The sequence below is a fragment of the Salvelinus sp. IW2-2015 genome, linkage group LG25 (genome assembly GCF_002910315.2).
Source record: "Salvelinus sp. IW2-2015 linkage group LG25, ASM291031v2, whole genome shotgun sequence".
Taxonomy (NCBI): domain Eukaryota; kingdom Metazoa; phylum Chordata; class Actinopteri; order Salmoniformes; family Salmonidae; genus Salvelinus; species Salvelinus sp. IW2-2015.
In genome coordinates, this window is record NC_036865.1 from 9,581,350 (window position 1) to 9,601,505 (window position 20,156).

Sequence of the window (20,156 nt, forward strand, 5' to 3'; positions counted from 1 at the left end):
GTTTTTGCGGTAGCCTTCCACAAAGTTTCCCACAATTAAGTGGTGAATTTTGGCCCATTCTCTCCTGGTGTAACTCGAGTCATGGTTTAGTAGCTATCCTTGCTCTCACACACCTTTTTCCATCTGGTCCAACACATGTCTATAGATGAGGTCAGGGCTTTGTGTATGGCCACCTCAATACCTTGACTTTGTTTCCTTAACCTATTTCTGCCACAACTTATGAAGTATCTTGGTCATGTTCCCATTGGAAGAACCAATTCGACCAAGCTTTTAACTTCCTACTGATGTCGCTGAGAGTTGCTTCAATTATCCACTAATTCTCCCCTCATATCCCATCTATTTTGTGAATGCAACCCCACAACATATGCTGCTACCCCATGCTTCCAGTGGTGTTCTTCGGCTTGCAAGCATCCCCCTTTTCCCTCCAAACATAACGATGGTTCATTTATTGGCCAACAGTTTACTCCTCTCTTTGTATGTAAACTTCTGACCCACTGGAATTGTGATACAGTGAATTATAAGTGAAATAATCTGTCTGTAAACAAAATTACTTGTGTCATGCACAAAGTAGATGTCCTAACCGACTTGCCAAAACTATAGTTTGTTAACAAGAAATTTGTGGAGTGGTTGAAAAATGAGTTTTAATGACTCRAACCGAAGTGTATGTAAACTGTATATATATAAATATACACACAGTACCAGTCAAAAGTTTACACACCTACTCATTCTTTACTTTTTACTATTTTCTACATTGTAGAATAATAGTGAAGACAAAACTATGAAATAACACACAGGGAATCATGTAGTAACCAAGAAAGTGTTAAACACTTCAAAGTAGCAACCCTTTGACTTTAACCTTTATTTAACGAGGCAAGTCAGTTCAGAACAAATTCTTATTCACAATGATGGCCTACACCAGCCAAACCCGGACAACGCTGGGCCAATTGTGCGCCACCCTATGGGACTCCCAATCATGGCCGGTTGTGATACAGCCTGAATTCGAACCAGGGTGTCTGTAGTGAAGCCTCTAGCACTGAGATGCAGTGCCTTAGACCGCTGCGCCACTTGATGATTGSCAAGAGTGTGTAATGCTTTCTCTCAACCACTTTCARGAGGAATGCTTTTCCAGCAGTCTTGAAGGAGTTCRGACATATGCTGAGCACTTGTTGGCTGCTTTTCCTTCACTCTGCGGTCCAACTCATCCCAAACCATCTCAATTGGGTTGAGGTCGGGTGATTGTGGAGGCCAGGTCATATGATGCAGCACTTCATCACTCTCCTTCTTGGTCAAATTGTCCTTACACAGCCTGGAGGTGTGTTGGGCATTTCCTGTATGAAAAATAAAATTGATATGTTCCCATATTAAGTACAAACCAGATGGGTGGCGTATCGCTGCAGAATGCTGTGGTACCATGCTGGTTAAGTGTGCCTTGAATTCTAATAAAATCACAGTGTCACCAGCAAAGCACCCACACCATCACATCTCCTCAATGCTTCACGGGGGACACCACATGCGGAGATCATCGTTCCCTACTCTGCGCCTCACAAGAACACGGCGGTTGAAGCAAAAATCTCAATTTGGACTCATTCAGACCAAAGACAGATTTGGTCAGCCAAAAAGACAATCTCATTACTTGTGTTTCTTGGGCCCAATCAAGTCTCTTTCTTATTATTGGTGTCTTCCTTTAAGTTATTCTTTGCAGCAATTCGACCATGAAGGCCTGATTCACGCATTCCTCTGAACAGTTGATGGTTGAGATTAGGAGGTTCGACCGAATTAATCGGAAGGCCGATTAATTTAGGGTCGATTTTAAGTTTTCATAACAATCGGAAATCAGTATTTTGGAGCGATTATTATTTTAATTTTTTTACACCTTTATTTAACACAAGTCATTAGACAATTCTTATTTCAATGACGGCCTAGGAACGGTGGGTTTAAACTGCCTTTTCAGGGCAGAACGACAGATTTTACCTTGTCAGCTCAGGGATTCAATCTTGCAACCTTACGGTTAACTGTCAACGCTCTAACCCCTGCCTCACGAGAGCCCGCCTGTTTACGCGAATGCAGATAGAAGCCACGATAATTTGCTAGCTAGCATTAAACTTATCTTATAAAAACAATCAACAATCATAATCACTAGTTATTAACTCCCTGGTTGATGATTACTAGTTTATTAGCGTGTCCTGTGTGCATATAATCAATGCAGTGCGCATTCGCGAAAAAGGACTATCGTTGCTCCAACGTGTACCTAACCATAAACATCAATGCCTTTCTTAAAATCAATACACAGAAGTATATATTTTTAAACCTGCATATTTACTAAAGAAATCCAGGTTAGCAGGCAATATTAACCAGGTGAAATTGTGTCACTTCTTGCGTTCATTGCACGCAGAGTCAGCAGAGTATATGCAACAGTTTGGGCCCCTGGCTCATTGCGAACTAACTAATTGCGGAATTTTAGTAATTGTGACATAACATTTGATGTTGTGCAAGTGTAACAGGAATATTTTCGATTATGGATGCCACCGTTAGATAAAATACGGAACTTCGTATTCTCTGAAAAGAATAAACGTTTTGTTTTCGAGATGATGTTTCCGGATTCGACCATATTAATGACCTAGGTCGTAATTTCTGTGTGTATATGTTATAATAAGTTCTATATTGATTTGAGTAGAGAGCAGTTTGACTGAGCGGTGGTGGCACCAGCAGCTCGTAAGCATTCATTCAAACAGCACTTTCGTGCGTTTGCCAGCAGCTCTTCGCAATGCTTCAAGCATTGCGCGTTTATGACTTCAAGCCTATCAACTCCCGAGATTAGGCTGGTGTAACCGATGTGAAATGGCTAGATAGTTAGCGGTGCGCGCCTAATAGCGTTTCAAACGTCACTCGCTCTGAGACTTGGAGTAGTTATTCCCTTGCTCTGCATGGGTAACGCTGCTTAGGGTGGCTGTTGTCGATGTGTTCCTGGTTCGAGCCCAGGTAGCGGCGAGGAGAGGGATGGAAGCTATACTTTACACTGGCAATACTAAAGTGCCTATAAGAAACATCCAATAGTCAAAGGTATATGAAATACAAATCGTATAGAGAGAAATAGTCCTATAATTCCTATAATAACTACAACCTAAAACTTCTTACCGGGAATATTGAAGACTCATGTTAAAAGGAACCACCAGCTTTCTATGTTCTCATGTTCTGAGCAAGGAACTTAAACGTTAGTTTCTTACATGGCACATATTGCACTTTTACTTTTCCCTCCAACACTTTGTTTTTGCATTATTTAAACCAAATTGAACATGTTATTATTTATTTGAGGCTAAAGTGTTTATTTGATATTTATATTAAGTTAAAATAATGTTCATTCAGTATTGTTGTATTGTCATTATTACAAATCGTCCATTAATCGTGTATCGGCTTTTTTGGTCCTCCAAAGCGGTATTTGGCGTTGAAAAATCATAATCGGTCGACCTCTAGTTGAGATGTGTCTGTTACTGCATTTATTTGGGCTGCAATTTCTGAGGCTGGTAACTCTAATAAACTTATCCTCTGCAGCAGAGGTAACTCTGGGTATTCCTTTCCTGTGGCGTTTCTCATGAGAGCCAGTTTCATCATAGAGCTTGATGTTTTTTGCGCCTGCACTTGAAGAAACTTTCAAAGCTTGAAATTTTCCGGATTGACTGACCMTCATGTCTTAAAGTAATGATGGACTGTCGTTTCTCTTTGCTTATTTGAGTTGTTTTGCCATATTATGGACTAGTTTTTTTTTTTTACCAAATAGGGATATCTTCTGTATACCACCCCTACCTTGTCACAACACAACTGATTGGCTCAACTGCATTAAGAAGGAAAGAAATTCCACAAATTAACTTTTAACAAGGCACACCTGTTAATTGAAATGTATTCCAGGTGACTACCTCATGCAGCTGGTTGAGAGAATACAAAAAGTGTGCAAAGCTGTCAAGGCAAAGGGTGGCTACTTTGAAGAATCTCAAATATAAAATATATTTGGCATCAAACCATGTGTTTGATGTATTTGATACCATTCCACCGATTCCGCTACAGCCATTACCACAAGCCCGTCCTCCCCAATTAAGGTGTCACCAACCTCCTGTGATGTGAACGCCGCATAACATATGAGGCGAAGCGACGTAACTACCAATGGTTGCGTGCCACGTCATCGACTGACAAATTGCTATATAACCCTGGTCCCCCAAKAGTACACATTGTTATTGTAGCCCTGTACAAACACACCTCATTCAGCTCATTGAGGGCTTGATGATTAGTTGKCCATTTTATATCAGGTGTGCTTGTCCAGGGTTACAATGAAAATGTGCACTGTTAGGGGTACTCGAGGACCAGGATTAGGAAACACTGGCTTAGCTTATACTTTAAATACCTATCCAGGTGTAGTACGATGTGTCAGGCGTCAGCAACGTCTAAGCATAGGAACGCATCTATGTGATTAGCTGATACAGAAAATACCCATCCAGGCTTTGTGATATCTGGCATGCTGCAGCAACACCTGGGTAGAGGAACGCGCCTCGAGTCTGAAGGCTTAACATTTCTGAAAGCACTGGGTTTGAGTTTCCTTTTGTGTAATCACCAGCGTACTTTTGTCTGACTAGTTGAATTCAGACGAGCAGCTTTAGCCATGTCCATTTAAATTGCAATTAATTTGAGTATGTTCAACAATTTATTAGCATGGCTACACTGAAAATGTATGTTGCATCAAAAGCTTGGGGCTAAGTAGTGCATACCAATATGGTATAGATTTTGGTAGCCTATCAATCTAATGTAAAATTATAGACACAAGTCATATCTTCATAATAGGCTGGTGTTTGTCACACCATAATGATATTTTAGGAGTGAAAAGATAGGAATACCAGTAAGTTTAGTAACAAGCCTTATGACAGCAGTGTACATTTATTTTTAAGAAACATTTCAAACAGAGACTATCCACAAAAAACATACCCTGATCCAACTTTCTTTTTTTACAGTTCTGAAAAACAAAGTGGATGCCTTTTCATTATTCTTGATACTCTGTCCGCTACGTCGCTTTCTTTCCTAACAACAAGCACACAACGTCAGATGTCACAACATGCACACCTCAATGTCACCTATGGTACAGACTTTTATATTTTGATAATATTAATACAAAAACACAATACACTAACAAAATATGGCACTACAATATGGTACACTGTACATTAACACTTGATTTCACAGATCTTTTATTGATGTTGCAGAATGCTGTATAATTTCCAAAGATGACAAAAATTGAAAATGTACTTCATGTTTGCTCTTGTTGGATGTTCAAAACCTAGTCCTGTGGTCATCCTAGGAAAAGAGTAGAGACTCCTGGATAGATTGGAGGAAAAAGCAAACCGCTGGTCAGCCACAGACAACCTAACAGCTTGGAAGCAGTGGGGGAAAAAACTCAAATGGACTGGAATAAGTTAGAAATAAAAGGAATTCTAATACATAAGAGAACCTTGGAGTGGCCAATCTTCTGCTAGCTAACTAGAAAAGCTTTAGCAGCAATGTACAAATAAACCTCTTGTTTACGTGTAGAATTTCTGTTGGATGTGTACACTTTGGACAATAAACTTTTCTTCAGAAATTAACTTAAAAATCGAGTGAGTATGTTATATATGTAAGAATTTCCACTAAACTGAAGACTTTTCCTTAGTTCTCTGGAATCCGTTTGGCATACTTTCACCATAATCATACTTTCACCATAACCATAATTTACAGGCACTACCTAGTAAGAGGCATTCAAGCAGCAGTTTCATATCTCAAAGGATTTGGAGCAGAATGAAAATGCCAGGGACACAATATTTCCCAATTGTCTAGTTTTATTTATTTTTTGCCCAACAAAATGTATACAATAAGTAAAAGCCTGGAACTTTGTGGATAAACAGAACATGCTAATCACCAGTATGCTAAAACTTTATAAAGTAAGATTACATACAGCATTTAATCAAAGTGGATACACCAATAACAGAATGTATTATTTGCAATGAAGTTACATTACATCTAAATCAACCCTTAGGTTGGTATCCAGCAGAGAGGAAACGATTACAATAGAGAAATGAAAAATACCCCCCCCCCCATAAAAAACAACATTCATTGGTCATTTCTTAAGTCATCTCAGGAACATCGTTTGCCTCGGTCTCCCACTTCTCCAAAAAGTCCTGCAGGTTCAAGTTGAAAGTATCAATACCTTTACCAGACAGATGAACCCCGTCTGGCCTGTACAGGCCTGCGTCTGAGCAACACGTGATGTTTTTATGGGTCAGAGCGGTGCCACCTAGCTCAGCGATGATGGCGTGAGCTTTTCTGTTGATGGCGGCTCTAACATTGTCCACTGCTTCGCTGTCCTCCGTTTGCCTCCAGGACATCCGGGGCAAGATGTCGGACCAGACCAACAGGCATTGTGGGAAAATGCTCCTCATGGAGGTCAGGTCCTTCTTCACAGACGACATAAGGGCTTCAGGGCTTTGGGTACCCAGATCGTTCCCACCCAGGTGCAGGATGACCACGTCCGGTTTGGGCCACTTGATCTTCAGCTGGTCTAACTGGGGCAGCAGCTGGGCCCACGTCATGCCCTGTGTGCCCTTCCACCACACCCGCACACTGCTGGGGTCCATGCCCAACTGCATGCCAATCTCAGGCGACTTGGCCCTCATCTCTGCCCAATATATAAGCGAGTGTCCACAGATCCACACATTCCTAGGCTCAGTGTTGGCAAAGGTAACTTTGGGAACTTTTCCTGTAAAAACGCAATAATGAGACAGGGTAAATGTATGGGTTAGCTTCACAGGGGCTCTGCTAGGTTGACGTTACTGCGAGGATTGACCTGTGCTCCAGCTCTTGGGTCTCTGCAGGCTGGCTGTTTTTCTTCCACCTTTGGCCCAGAACTGACGGAGCTGACACTCAAGACTACGTCCTCCAGCAGTTAGTTAACTTAGTCTCGTGCTATAACAGAACTCTCCTAATGAACTGAGGTATGAGAAATATTTGACACTAAAGACACCTTACACACTAACTGACCTAGCTTGATCTTGTTTGTATAGTACTACCAGACCACACCCTCATGCAGGCCGTAGCTAGTAGTCAGATTGACAACGTTTATCCCTGTTTTGGTGTGAAAACAACACTAACAAGTCCCCTATTCATGTAAAATTCTCCCTAGCAGTAGAGATCCCCTAATCAAGAAACATACAGTAATTCTAAAAAAGTCCTAAAAGTATTGAAGCCTTCCTAAAGCTCCTCTAATCCCTGTTTCTGTACTACACAAGCAAAAATGCAATTCAACAGCTGAAGACCTATTGATGCAAAGTCTGCTAAAATACTTACCTTTAGCTGTTGGAGAAAACATGACARGTTAAAGCTAGCTAACATTACTATCTGTATTTAGAGCATCTCCTGTCCAGATTAAAGGAACACGGGAGTCTATGTCGGTCTATTGTTTCTGTTATTATTAGTTTGTCTGTGCAAAAGCACTTGAAGACCACCATGTTCATAAATTGTATTGCATGCACAGAGGGCAATACATGTTTTCATCAAAATATTGTATTGCATGCACAGTGGAAGATAAATATATATATATTTTTTTAAATGCTTCTATGTGAGCATAAACCAAGCATGGGCACTTCCATACTAGGACATACTTGCATTACACAATTTTAAGACGAGCACTAAACTGGTCAATTGTTACAAGGATAGGGCTTTCAAAGCAAATAAACAGGCATTGATGTGGTCTTCCAAGACACAAGGCTATGCTTTGTGAAGCAATGTGGTAGACATAAAATAAAATGTTACTTAAACTTCCTGAGCGAGACCAAGCCATAACACAATAATAAAAATGTAATATTTACATTACAGAAAATATCATAGCTAAAGCAATCCAAGATATCACTTAAACGTGATTAACTATGGCTGTAATAAGAGCAAGTAAAACTGAAGTGAAGACTCAAACTTACCTATGTTTCCTCCATAGCCGTCTCTTGACACCTTATGGTATCATCTCATCCTATACTTTAATTTGTGTTTAGTGCCAGGTATGTACAGCTCTTGACTTGTTCTGGCATCACCTAATCTTAACCTAAGCTACAATTTGTGGCTGGCCATATTGCCACGTTTCAACCTTACTCTAAGGGTTATCTGGTACCTGTTGTGTTTATCCTAGTGTCACGAGTATCGTTCTTCCTCTCCTGATTCTTCCGTCTCATCCGCAGGTTAAACTGCTCCAGCTACAAAACAGTGACAAATTGAGACACACACAAAGTCTATCCAATGTAAATACAGTCAATTCCTAAATTAAGCAGATTGGGACTGACTTGCCAACGTGCACTAAAACCAGAACATGAAATTATCAGAAGCAATTGAATAGAATTGGGACTACAAAAATTCTGTACACCCTGCACTTTTCCCAAAAGTACTTATGTTGTGTGTAATTGTAAATTCCTGATAACTGTCCTATACTGTTGGCCTATACTGTAATTCAAATGTAAACAGCACCAAGGACTGAAGGTGCGGCTTGTATATCATACACAAATGTAACACAATCAGACAGGTAAAATGTTTCCTAACTTCTACACACGGAATGAAAAAAAACACAACATACCCTTTTCTTCTGTTTGGCCTTGATATCGTCTTCTGTCACTGGTGGACCCCGAGTCTCTGGTGATTGAGGGGGAGGAGAGGGCCGTCCACCTGCAGAATCAGGGCTTTGTGTTTTGATCTGGAGAGGTATGGTGATATTTTGTCTTGGTGAATCCTGCTGTGCACCAGACACACTTTTGACTGTTTCAATCACCTTGAGGCATCTAGACTGGTTGGTGACTTGGAGGATTTGACTCAAGACATCCCTTGTAGGATTTGATATAGTCACTTGATTCAATATATTAAATTGTTGTGTGAACTGAGTCTTTGCAAACGGTATCATGGGGGAACTAGGCTGCCCATAATAAGTGGAGGAGGGCAAGGCAGTGAGTAGGTCAGGGGATTGTCCCATAGGTGAAGTAAAAGTACACACCCCGGCTGCTTGTTGACCAGCTGGAACATCAGGCGTGTTTGTCATGGATGAAACCGGGGAAATCTGTTCAGGGGGACCTGAGGAACCGGGTGGCAGTGATGAGAGATAGTTGGTACTACAACCCTTGCTAGGCCAACTCTTAGGCGCGATGGGCTGGGTCTTCTCAGGACAGTTCCACTGTGTGGTGGAATAGGAGGTGCCAGGCTGTGAGGAGGGMGTGGGGGGCAAGACGCTCACAGTCCTGGTGAGGCTCTGCATCTGCCTGGCCCTCTCTAAGGCCGCCTCCTCTTCCGGGTCAAGGAACCCTCCATGTTCCGAGGTGTCTTGGGGGCTGAGGTACACCTCCCGCTGGGAAGACCTGAATGGCGAYGCTGACCGGAAGCTTTTGGAATCAGAGTCGTCGGTGGTGCGGTGCCGATCTCCCCGCCTAGATGAGTGCTTCGTCTCTCTCTCTGAGGATTCGGATGAGTGTTTAGATGACTTTGTCCCGTAGAGGCGCTCCTGGGTCCTGTCTGCAAGCTTGGTGACCTCTGAGGTGTCCAGATTCAAGCCGATGACCTGGAGCAGGCTRTTGATCTTGTCGAAGTGCTGCGTCTTTTCCCGACTCTCRTGCTGCCTGGTCTCCTCCACCGGGACTCTGGCTGAGCAGGACCTCTTGTTATCCCTGTACCTGTCTGACCGCCCAGGTTTCTCACAGTGCTCRTTCTCAGCCGCTGCAGGGGCTTTACCCCCATAGAGGAAGTCCTCTTCTTCCACACGTTCAGGTTCTCTCAATAGCTGGCTGTGGGACATCATTCCAAGAATTCCGGGAAAGCCACCACCTTCCTGGATTGCTCTCTCGTGAGGCAGCAGCCAGTCTTCGTTTCTGGAGTTATCATAGTCGTCGGAGTTCTTCACTCGCTCACTGATGAAGCCCCTGCGTGGGCACTCTGGCTCTTCCTCTGTACAGGGCTCATCTCTGTACTGATCTTCATCCCTACGGTCAAGCAACTCGCAATAAGGCTTTTGAAGTATGTAACTATCTTCCTGAATACCAGCAATCTCCTCTTGAGACTCCTTGACCATAGCTGACAGCAGACCGGCATCCACACCTTTGTTGAGGGTGTTGAGGAAACGGGCGAGCTGGGTGTTCAGGTTAGGMTTRTTTTCCTGAGACTCTCGAATGGGAGGTTGATTTGAAGAATGAGGGTCAAGAGGTGTTTGGCGAACTGGAGAAGGTTGCGACGGGTGCTCTCTAGAAGTCTGCTCATATGGATCATACTTGGCAGATAAGTCAGGAACAGGATGCCCAGCAAGTGAACGTTCATAATAGGACTTCTGACTGGATGTTTGGGTGTAGGGTGGTTGGGCAGAGTGTGGTTTATAGGGCGTCTCAACGTCATAACCGTATTGTTCCACAAGCCTTTGATCAAGAGGTTGAGCTTTAGGGAGTTCAGTCTGGAGAGAATAAACAAAACATTTATAATTGGACCTTCCCCCATTTCATACAAATGATATGATTTGACAAATTGCTCATCATGCTGATGATTTAATATGTTTCTTTTACCAATATATGATAACTATAAAAAGCACRGGCACGGTGGAATATTCCGATGGAATATAACCAGCTCTTATAAATTCTTGAGAGTGAACAAACGATTATCTACATGAWTGAAACGTTTAAAAATGACAACTGACCTGCATTGAGAAAAGTGGACCTGCGACATGGTCTGATCGTTTCTTCAGAATGGACTTGGGTTTGATGTCAGTGGGTGGTTTAGGTTGTGTAGGAAGCTCTGCCATTCCATGATTGTAGTCAAAGCAGGTCTTCTCCATAGGCTTCACTTCTGAGAAGAAATTGGGAACTCCACCATGTTTCTCCATGGCAACTATGGCTCTCTTGCGGTATATCAACTCATTGAGCTCCTCTAGTTCCTTCTTCTTTCTTTCTAGCTCATTGTTCATTCTATCTGGAGATCTACTTACTGAGCTTGAACCATTCTTGGAGCTCCTCTGACTGGTTCCATCTCGCTCCTTGCTGCGGCTTCTTGTTGAGGAAGTCCTCTTTTTGCTGCCGCTCCTGTGGTTGTAATCTTTTCTCTCCAGACTGTGGCTTCGTCTCCTGTTCATCTCCCTGRCCCGGCTCCTGCTGCGACTGCGCCTGTACTTGCATCTACCACCCRYCTCTTTGCGCTCCKTGCTCGTGCTCCGRCTTTTCTTCACCCGGCCAAACTGGTCTAGGCTGGGGCTCCTGCGTCCGTATCTCCGCTGGCTGCTGTCGGAGTCCTTGCCACCAGATCCAGAGCCAGCAGGTTTTGACTGCAGAATTTTTATGACCGATTTCATCTTGATTGACTTCTCCGACGCAGGTTTGTCGTTGCTGGTGCACAAAAGAATGAGGGAAATGACTTCGAGCACATCTCTTAACCCTCTGGAGTCTAAGCGGGTGGGGGTGTGGGGGGGTCCTACTATGCTAACATATGGAATTGTTTATTAAAGATGGTCATACCAAGGATAATTTAGCTATTTGATTTTGAGTTTTAGGACCCCTTTAGGTATCAAAAAAATATATTTTAAAGAAATGGATAAATTGAATTTGGCCTTACTGCTATTAGCCCATGGAAACACATTATAAGCTTCATACATGGATAAACTGATAGTCCCCCCKAAAAATCTAAAAGGAAGRTTGTTCTGAAGTGTCTATCCTATATCTGATATTGCTGATTCAAATAATTAAASCTTTAAAAAAAAAACTTGGGGTCCTGAGGATCGAGTTTGGGAAACACTGATTTAACCCCTTATTTTAGGCACTAAACTAACTACATATATACTTCCATWATTTTTTTWAACTGGTACCTGGCTACCTTCAGACTAGTCTTGTGAGCATCCTAGAGCAAAACAACTGACATAAGTGTTCGTGAGAGACTCACCTTTCCACAGAGGTGCCATATTAGTGTGTAGCCCAAACGGTTCAGACATAGTCCCGTGACGCTTTTGGGGGTCGTAGAGCAAAACGGAGAACACCATCATGTTTGTGAGAGTCATCGTTCCATAGAGGAGTCAATAGTTTGCGGGCCAAACCGTTCGGACGCTACAGACGTTTGTATGAGAAGACCGATTTTCGGGATGCCTCATGGTCTGACAAACWTCGCTCTAGCTCTGCCATCTTTCACTGCAGATGCGGAAGGGCCACATCGGCGGATGCAGTGGATTGAGACGCATCCCATGCAAAAAACTTCAACTGTGTGGAGGAAACTTAAACTGACGGAWTTTGATAGGGATTTTTTTATTATTATGCTATTTCTATTTCCACAGGGGCTAGGACATCGACTCTAGAGGATACATTTTTAGATTCCAGGGTACTTGTGGCTGTGCCAACAAATGACATCKAAAATCATCACACAATGATACTTTACCTTGACTTCATGTTGGAACCAATACTACTYCTAATTACAATCAAACTCACGTGGGATCATCATCTTTGTTCTCTACTTTGACACCTGTGCCCTTGATGAGGTCATTTGGGTCTCTCATCAGTTTGATGGTCATCTTCTTCTGTAATAGACAATAATAGGAAATAGACAATTTAATACAACATAGACAGCCACATGTCTATCCCTTAAGTGGATATGACATSCCCCAAAGTCACTGGCCTTTGTTCCATCATAAACCAACCTTTTCTTTTGCCGCCACGCCCCTTAGCTTGGGCACAGTGGTAAGAACAGGGGTAAGAACACTGTCGATAAGGCGTTTGATCCTAATCGCTTGGTTGCCTCCTTCAGCGGTTTCAAGCTAGGAGAAAATTGAAAGAGTTAAAGAAAAACATAAAAATAACAAAAAAATGAATAAAATAAAAATGTGAGCAAGACAAAGGAGCTGATTGTTGACTACAGGAAAAGGAGGGCCGAACAGGCCCCCATTAACATCGATGGGGCTGTAGTGGAGCGGGTCGAGAGTTTCAAGTTCCTTGGTGTCAAAATCACCAACAAACTATCATGGTCCAAACACACCAAGACAGTCGTGAAGAGGTCAGGAGACTAAAAAGATTTGGCATGGGTCCCCAGATCCTCAAAAAGTTCTACAGCTGCACCATCGAGAGCATCCTGACCGGTTGCATCACTGCCTGGTATGGCAACTGCTCGGCATTCGACTGTAAGGCGCTACACAGCAAGCGGTAGTGGAGTGRCAAGTCTAGGTCCAAAAGGCTCCTTAACAACTTCTACACCCAAACCATAAGACTGCTGAACAATTAATCAAATGGCCACCCGGACTATTTACATTGACTCCCCACCCCCTTTYTTTTTACACTGCTGCTACTRGCTGTTTATTATCTATGCATAGTAATTTTACCCGTACCTACATGTACAAATTACATCGACTAACCTGTACCTCCGCACATTGACTCGGTACCGGTACCCCCTGTATATAGCCTCGTTATTGTTATTTTGTGTTACTTGTATTTTATTTAGTAAATATTTTCTTAACTCTATTTCTTGAACTGCATTGTTGGTTAATGACTTGTAAGAAAGCATTTCATGGTAAGGTCTACACCTGTTGTATTCGGCACAAGTGACAAATAAAATTTTATTTGAAATAGCTAGTTGGATGTACCATGCCTTCAGAAAGTATTCACACCCCTTGACATATTTCACATTTTGTTGTTTTACAAGGTGAGATTAAAATGGATTTAATTGTCTTTTTTAAAATCTTTTTTTTTTTTTTTTTTACAACGATCTACATAAAATACTCTAATGTCAGAATGGAAGAAAAAACTTGAACATTTGTATAAGACCAATGAAAATGAAAACACTAATATACAATATATCAAAGTATGTGGACACCCCTTCAAATTAGTGGATTCGGCTATTTCAGCCACGCCCATTGCTGACGGGTGTATAAAATTGAGCATACAGCCATGCAATCTCCATAGACAAACACTGGCAGAAGAATGGCCTTACTGAAGAGCTCAGTGACTTTCAATGTGGCACTGTCATAAGATACCACCTTTCCAACAAGTCAGTTCGTCAAATTTATTCCCTGCTGGAGCTGCCCTGGTCAACTAAGTTTTGTTATTGTGAATTGCAACACTCTCTACCGAGTTCCAAACTGCCTCTAGAAACAACGTCAGCGCAAGAACTGTTCGTCASAGCTTCATGAAATGGGTTTCCATGGCCGAGGAGCCGCACACAAGCCTAAGATCACCATGTGAAATGTCAAGCGTCGGCTGGAGTGGTGTAAAGCTTGCCACCATTGGACTCTGGAGCAGCCATTAAACTCGATAACTGTTTTAAAGTCACCATTGGCCTCATTGTGAAATCCCTGAGCGGTTTCCTTCCTCTCCGTCAACTGAGTTAGGAAGGACGCCTGTATCTTTTCTAGTAACTGGGTGTATTGATACACCATCCAAAGTGTAATTAATAACTTCACCATGATCAAAGGGATATTCAATGTCTGCATTATTTTTTCAACAATCTACCAATAGGTGCCCTTCTCTGCAAGGCATTGGAAAACCTCCCTGGTCTTCGTGGTTGAATCTGTGGTTGAAATTCACTGCTTAACTGAAGGAACTTACAGATAATTGTATGTGTTTATTTTACCAGGTAAGTTGACTGAGAACACGTTCTCATTTACAGGGTCGTTACAGGGGAGAGGAGGGTGATGAATCAGCCAATTGTAAGCTGGGGATGATTAGGTGGCCATGATGGTACAGTATGAAGACCAGATTGGGAATTTAGCCAGGACACCGGGGTTAACACCRCTACTCTTACGATAAGTGCCATGGGATCTTTAGTGACCACAGAGAGTCAGGACACCTGTTTAACTTCCCATCCGAAAGACAGCATCCTACACAGGGCAATGTCCCCAATAACTGCCCTGGGGCATTGGGATATATATTTTTATTTATTTTTTAGACCAGAGGAAAGGGTGCCTCCTACTGGCCCTCCAACATCACTTTGAGCAGCATCTGGTCTCCCATCCAGCGGCTGACCAGGACCAACCCTGCTTAGCTTCAGAAGCAAGCCAGCAGTGGGATGCAGGGTGGTATGCTGCTGGCAAATGGCACACAAATTAAATGTGTGGGGGACAGAGATGAGGTAGTCATTCAAAAATTATGGTAAACACTATTASTGCATACAGAATGAGTCCATGTAACTTATTATGAGCCTTTCTAAGCAAATGTTTACTCCTGAAATTATTTAGGCTTACCATAACAAAGGGGTTGAATACTTATTGACTSAAGACATTTCAGCTTTTCATTTATAATTCATTCGTAACATTTTCAAGAAACATAATTCCACTTTGACATTATGGGGTATTGTCTGTAGGCCAGTGACAAAACATCTCAATTTAATCCATTTTAAATTCAGGCTGTAACACAACAAAATGTGGAAGGGGTGTGAACACTTACTGAAGGCACTGAATACCAATTGATATTAATCAATCACAGCACCATGGAGACTCACCGAAATGACACTGAACTTCACCTTCTCSGAGATGTCCAATTTCTTCTCCTCCATGACCTCGGTCAGATGGAAGAACAGCAGCTGGTGGCTGTGATGGCACTTAATGGTCCCAGACAGATCCCCAGCTTGCACCACCTCACCCTAGAGGGGAAAACACTTCACTTAGACATGCTGTGCAAAGAATATTAAGGCATTTTTTATAAAAATTCCATTACATAAAACATCCCATCTCTCTTCAGTGTSTAAAGTTGTCATACATCAAGTGGAAAAACCTAGCCAGACTCCGACTTAATGGCATCCTGTACCGAATTCTAAAAGTGATCTTACGGTTCTGCGTTGCTCTGTTGACTCCTCAAACGTCTCTGAGAGAATCTCCACGTTGATGGCACGCTCCTCCTTAGTCTCACGGTTGGTGGAGATGTGAAAGTGAACCTTGTCTCCGTCAAACATGGTGGCTTCAGTCAGAACGTCAGCTGCTCCAAACAATAGCTGCTTCTGTGTGCCACCCACCAATGCCTCCAAAAGGCCCTGCTCCTGGAAGGAAAATTAGATAACACATTCTAAAATACATGATTTGACCACCCAAACTTCTCCCAACATGAACACAACAATAATGTTTGATTTGTACATTCTTTCAGTACCACACGTACCTGCTGCTTTTTGGAGACCTTAATGACCGTTCCTGCATGCTGCACAGTGCTAATGTCCTCAAACACCACAGTCCTCTGGAGCAGCACCTCCTCCACTGGGGCCACTGGCTTCCACTAGAGACACAGTAAAAAGGACATTACTGGGTATGTCACAGATGAGAGTACTCCACTCTGAATGACAGGAGATTTTCCACCAGTTGGCACCTATCATAATTTGCACTGAACTGTGCCCCACCTTGTCTTTTCCTGCAGGGTCTTCAACTATCTTCTCCATGGTTTCTTCCAGTGTCACTGAGCACTCTTTCAGCTTCCTTACTCTGATGGCCTTCTCCTTATTTTTGATCTAATGAAAACAAATGACATTATGTTAACGTCAAATGTATAAATCAATCAACAAATAATTTCAACAACATTGCTATACTTAGGATCAGAACCTGCACATAGAGGGTCCTAACATCACTCCCAGGTACAAACTGATCATCATTCAGTGTCAACAAACTCAATTTGCCAAAAAGACACTATACTCACTGTGACAACTGTAAAGTCCACCTCATCCATAATGGTGAACTCAGTTAGACTCATGTTCTCGGTGGTTTCAAAGGGCAGGTTGTTCTGGTTCGCTGCCATGATGGTACCAGAACCACCCTTTACGCTCTTTATAACACCCTGGTGGAGAGTAGAAAAAAATATATCAACAGCTAGCTACAGTAGGGATGGCCAACTCTGGTCCCATAGAGCCGCTATGTGTGCAGTATTTTGTTCCAGCCCAGCTCCAACACACTTGATTTAAAGGGATTCTCTGTTACTTTTGTATACTTTTCAGCCAGTAGTTCTGAAAGTAGCGCTTGAACCAAAAGTGGTCCCTGAAAATTGCCTACTACGTCACATATGTGCACCATGTCATTGCACTCGCGCTGCTGTGGGTGCATCATGTGCATCTTGCTAGCTGTCACTCATATGGTGAGAGGCTGAAGCTCATTAGTTGAACTCYAATTTCTAGGGGGCTGGCCCACGTGGGGGAAAATGGCACATAACAGCTTCCAAAAAAACTAGGGATTTTGTGGCTAATTGAGGTGAGACAGTAATTCTGCTCATAGATTATGCATGTAYGAACTACACATTGACACAGCCAACCCAATGTGGGAGGTTTAAAAAATACTTAGTCACCAAAGTACTGGAGCATGTCTTAAAAAAAATTGTGGTGTCAATTGAAGATCTTGAATATATTKTTATTTGACTCCGGTGTGGTCATACTGAGCTGAATAAAATGGCATAGAGCTCTACAGGACCAAAGTTTGTCAGAATTTGTAACCAAAATGAAGGTGTAAAAATAAAGGTATGCCACTCAGACTTTAGACTCACCACCTCCCTCTTCTCTCCAGTGATCTTAAAAGTCTGTGGTGTCTGTGGCCGAATATTAGTGGCTCTAATTTTTTGGGTAACTATGTCGGTCAACAAGTTGAACGTCACATGGTCCCCTTGCAACAGAGTGATGGTGTAGTCCTTCTCCGAGTAAAGCAGTGCTCTTGACATGCCGTCGATGTTGGCCTCAATTTGGCCAGGTTTCGGCTTTGCACCAGGCTGTGTGGGTGCACATAATTATGTTAATACCAACAAGGACATATTTAAATGAGAAGCCAAYTACTAGTCATAACAAGCCAAGCATATAATCAGGTTACCTTACAATAAACATCTAGTTATGGCAGTGATTAGAACTTTAATAAAGTTATGACTGAATACTTTTCCCCCCTGTGTACTGCAGAGTTCTATCACCTGCTGCTCCAGGATAACATTGCAGACAAAACCTTCAATAATGGTGGAGTCAATCTCCTCAGTCCCCCCTGGAGGTACAGACACATCAGTGGCACACTCCCCGGCCTGGGTTTACAATACAAAGAGGGGGAAAAAACAAGACCCATTATTTAAAATACAATGAAAACMAATGGTTCATAAACTTCTGAAAATGTCTGTTAAACTATATATAGCGAAAAATGTCAAAAGTGACCCACCTTCTCCTTGTAGGCTGTAAAATGCACCCTGACCCCAGGTATCATGTTCTTGGGGACTCCGAGAAAAGCATCAAAAGTGAAGGAATATTTATTGAGATCGTCTCTTTCGATGAAGCCATAAGTTGGCTGTGGGGGGGAGAGCAAAACTTGAGAATGCAATGTTTACTAGTGGAGATGAAGAACCTTCCCTTCAAGCTGGATTCTCAGCTTTTGGACTTACCCCTATGAATGAGATGACCCCCTTGAATCTTCCAGGTGGAGGAGGCCTATGATTTATAAGTGTTGAGAGGAAAAAATAAATGCGTCATGTATAAGCAGAACTTTCTGAACAGCTAATCTCATGTATGGAAGATCAAACTACTGTATGCAATCAAACACTAAATCGCAAAGTGATGATGACATCCAAATTGTTAACATAATGATCATTACTTGTCATTGTAGCTCTTTTTCTGTCCTGCTTTTTTCTCCTTCTTTGAGTCTTTGGTCTTCTGTTCATCAGTCTGGGGTGGATCAAGCTGAAGAACCTCAGAGCCCCAGCAGAGTCCCCACACATCAGGAACTACAGTCGTCTCAGTCGGAGGGGAGGCTGTTGTCAGGACGGGCTGTTGTAGGGAAGAGAAACGGAGCCTGTGAGAAGTTGAGGCTCAGCAGCACATACATTTAATTAAAATTATATCATAGAGATGACAGGACAGAACAGACACAGTGGCACTTACCCACAATGGTGGATGAACAGCATAAGGGTTGGCCTAAAGGAGGCAGACTTGATGTTAGGGATTACTTTTTCATTCATGAAGAACAAACTAATTGTTCTTGATTGGCCATTTAAACCATGTCATGTTACTATAACACACACAAAAAAATTGTACACGTTTAAATTAAGAATTTACAATATGCACAAGGCACAACAAGTTGTCTTTATAAGATTACCTCGCTTTGCCAGAGTGAAGGAAAGACAGGGTTGTCCACCAGAGGCGGAACCATGGGCGGCATATCTAGGGGAGGAATACCAGGGGGCAGGATACCCGGGGGCATTGGTCCGGGTCCATTGCACATCATCGGATCATATGGTCCGGGCATACCTGGACCATACCCGAATCCTGGTCCATCCATCGGTGGCCCATCTAAACATCCATCCATGGGGCCACCAGGACCCATTGGTCCATATCCATCCATGGGGCCACCTGGACCCATTGGTCCATATCCATCCATGGGGACACCTGGACCCATTGGTCCATATCCATCCATGGGGACACCTGGACCAATTGGTCCATAGCCTGTCCCATATCCGTGATAATCAGGTGGCATGGGGCCGTGCATCATTGGATCTCCCATAAAGTTAGGATGTGGACCTGGGCCACCGTGAAAAGGATAAAAAGATCCAGGTGGCCCACACCAACCTGGACCCATGTCAAATGGATCAGGCACCCTTGAGCCCATATCAAATMGAGGAGGTCCATTGCCTTTTCCACGCTTCCGACCACCACCTCGTCCCATTTCGAAAAATTGAACGAAAGCTGCTCGCAAGCTTACGTTAGCAGTAACAACTCTTCAAATGGGGAAGCGAACGTTCAAATGCTGGCTAGATTACCATACTATATATATATGAAGGTACATGTATTCACTATTGCGTATTCACAGTTTGTGGTTTAATAAGTACGTCTGGTTATATACTATAACATCCTACGTTAGCGAGCTAGCTTGCTTCATWACCTCACACTAGACATCAGCGAACTTGTTGCGGATATTATGACTGTGGAGACATGACATATATCCGGTGTAGATAGAGCCAAATCAGAGAGGCGAAAGTTTTTCACTAGATAACGCAGTCAAAATGGTTATATGGTAAACATTTAWGAAAACAAAAATGTGCTTTTTGGTCTAAATGTTGGGTTAGGCATAAGGCTAGGAGTATGGTTAAGGTTTGGTTTAAAATCAGATTTTAATTAGGTAAATTGTAGAAATGGGCGGGGTGTATGGCTTTGTGAACTAGTGACGACCAACGCGAAGCGAGATG

General features: G+C 42.6%; 1 protein-coding gene across 3 annotated transcripts; it reads right to left on the bottom strand.

Moving 5' to 3' along the window:
* Positions 1–4,883: 4,883 nt before the first annotated feature.
* On the bottom strand, positions 4,884–20,149 carry si:dkeyp-121d4.3 (uncharacterized). 3 transcript variants are annotated; one of them, XM_070434890.1, is made up of 19 exons: positions 19,396–20,149; positions 19,070–19,323; positions 18,856–18,888; positions 18,569–18,741; positions 18,360–18,405; positions 18,140–18,265; positions 17,904–18,008; positions 17,493–17,711; positions 16,659–16,796; positions 16,366–16,473; positions 16,131–16,244; positions 15,808–16,014; positions 15,481–15,621; positions 12,692–12,808; positions 12,483–12,571; positions 10,715–11,396; positions 8,627–10,474; positions 8,171–8,252; positions 5,835–6,769 (listed from the first exon to the last, which is right to left on the bottom strand). In XM_070434890.1, exons 1-19 carry the CDS (start codon positions 19,634–19,636, stop codon positions 6,138–6,140), a joined length of 5,355 nt encoding a protein of 1,784 aa, XP_070290991.1. In that variant the 5' UTR covers positions 19,637–20,149; the 3' UTR covers positions 5,835–6,137. The 3 variants fall into 3 exon arrangements, with proteins under 3 accessions (XP_023825754.1, XP_070290991.1, XP_023825753.1); XM_023969986.2 differs by lacking the exon at positions 5,835–6,769 and adding an exon at positions 4,884–5,355 and having other exon boundaries at positions 19,070–20,149; XM_023969985.2 differs by having other exon boundaries at positions 19,070–20,149.
* Between the last annotated feature and the right edge of the window lie 7 nt (positions 20,150–20,156).